Below are 1,522 nucleotides of genomic sequence, written 5' to 3'. Positions count from 1 at the left end.
TTTTTTTTTTTTTTTTTTGCGGAACAGGGGATTGAACTCAGGCCCTTGCGCTTGCCAGGGAAGCACTTATCCTTTCTTCTTTTTCTTTTTTTTCCCCTGCGGTACTGGGGATTGAACTTGGGACCTTGAGCTGCCCAAGCAGGCACTTACACCGTCATAACCTTTCTTATATAGATCTCCCCTTTTTGTAATGCTGTGTAAGATTTAAATCACATAAATGTGTTTTATGTAATACATACTCTTTGGAAATGTACATACATCTCAGGAAATCATACATATATAGTTTGTTATTGTGGTACTGGTGGTTGAACTGAGGGCCTTTATGCTAAGCTATATCCTCAGTCCCTGTTTTTGTTTAGTTTGGTTTGGTTTTTTTGAGACCATCTCCCCAAGTCCCTAAATTGTCCATGTTACAGTAGAATTTGTCACCTTCCTCCCTCAGCCTCCCAGAGTGCTGGGATTATAGGCATGTGCTACTACACTTGGCCTAAAATTATATTTTAATCATAACAGCAGAGCTGACTCTTAAGCAATGTGGAGATTGCAACTACTTCATTCTGAAAGAACAAGGAAGAAATCTGTTGTGATTCTGTAAGATTAGTTGTTCTGAGAACTTTCCTGGTCAAGCAGTTAAAACCTGTAAGTCAGCAAATCAGTCAGCTAAATATGCAGATTTAGGACATACCTTCCACGATTCTGTGGGCTCTAGTTCAGCTTGCTCAGGGGGCTCCTCTTCCTTTTTAACATCAACCTTTGCTGCTTCCTTCTGTGTTTTTCTGACAGGTGCCCCTGGGACGCCACCTTCTGCAACTTCACTCTGAGCTATGGCTGGGGCAGAGGTGGGCCGAGGACTTCGGTCTGCTGAATCATGAGCTGCTGCTGTATGAGAAAGGGGAAATGGGAAAATAGGTGAAAGTGCCGGCACGCCGCTTTAAAGTTAGCAGGAGAAATAACTGTGAATCCCGGACACATATTAATGTGACAAAGTCCAATGGCCCATCACACAGAAATAAAAAAAAAAAATTATTAGCCCTCTCCCAGGCAACTGGTGGCAAGACAGATCAAGGTACCCTCAACAGAAAAGCTAAAATATATTAACAATATATTAGTATATTACTAAATTCAAGTGCGAAAGAGCAAAGTATAAAAGAAATTGAAAACCAGGAGGTGGCACACACCTATAATCCCAGGAGTAGAAGGTAGAAGGACTGCTACAAGCTCGAGGTTGGCCTAGGCTACACAGTCAGTGTTAAGCCAACCTGAACTATAAGGTGAAAAAAAAAAAAAAAAAAAAAAAGAAAGAAATTGAAAAGCCCTTATTACTATTAATATTATTGTATACTGGGGATTGAAATCAGGGCCTTCACAATGAGTTACACTGCCAGAACTTCTCTTTGTACATTTTTACTTTGAGACAGGGTCTTGCTAATCTGCTAAATTACTCAGGACAGGCTCAAATTTGTGACCCCAGAGCACTGTGACTACAGGCATGCACTGCCACATTCAGCTTAAAAGTTTGTTG

General features: G+C 40.9%; 1 protein-coding gene across 22 annotated transcripts in view; it reads right to left on the bottom strand.

Annotated features, from left to right (window-relative positions):
- Positions 1 to 1,522, bottom strand: part of Epb41 (erythrocyte membrane protein band 4.1) — a 251,748-nt gene that overhangs the window by 71,234 nt on the left and 178,992 nt on the right. For 21 of the 22 annotated variants that reach the window (XM_023703019.1, XM_023703020.1, XM_023703023.1 and 18 more), the window contains one exon: positions 686 to 879. In XM_023703019.1, the coding sequence (XP_023558787.1) occupies positions 686 to 879 (194 nt within the window). The remainder of the gene's footprint in view (positions 1 to 685; positions 880 to 1,522) is intronic. The other variant, XM_023703010.1, reaches the window with a different exon arrangement.

Source organism: Octodon degus, unplaced genomic scaffold (assembly GCF_000260255.1).
Source record: "Octodon degus isolate 3935 unplaced genomic scaffold, OctDeg1.0 scaffold00163, whole genome shotgun sequence".
NCBI lineage: Eukaryota > Metazoa > Chordata > Mammalia > Rodentia > Octodontidae > Octodon > Octodon degus.
Note: the sequence above shows the minus strand (reverse complement) of the source record. Positions and strands in the feature narration are given on the sequence as shown.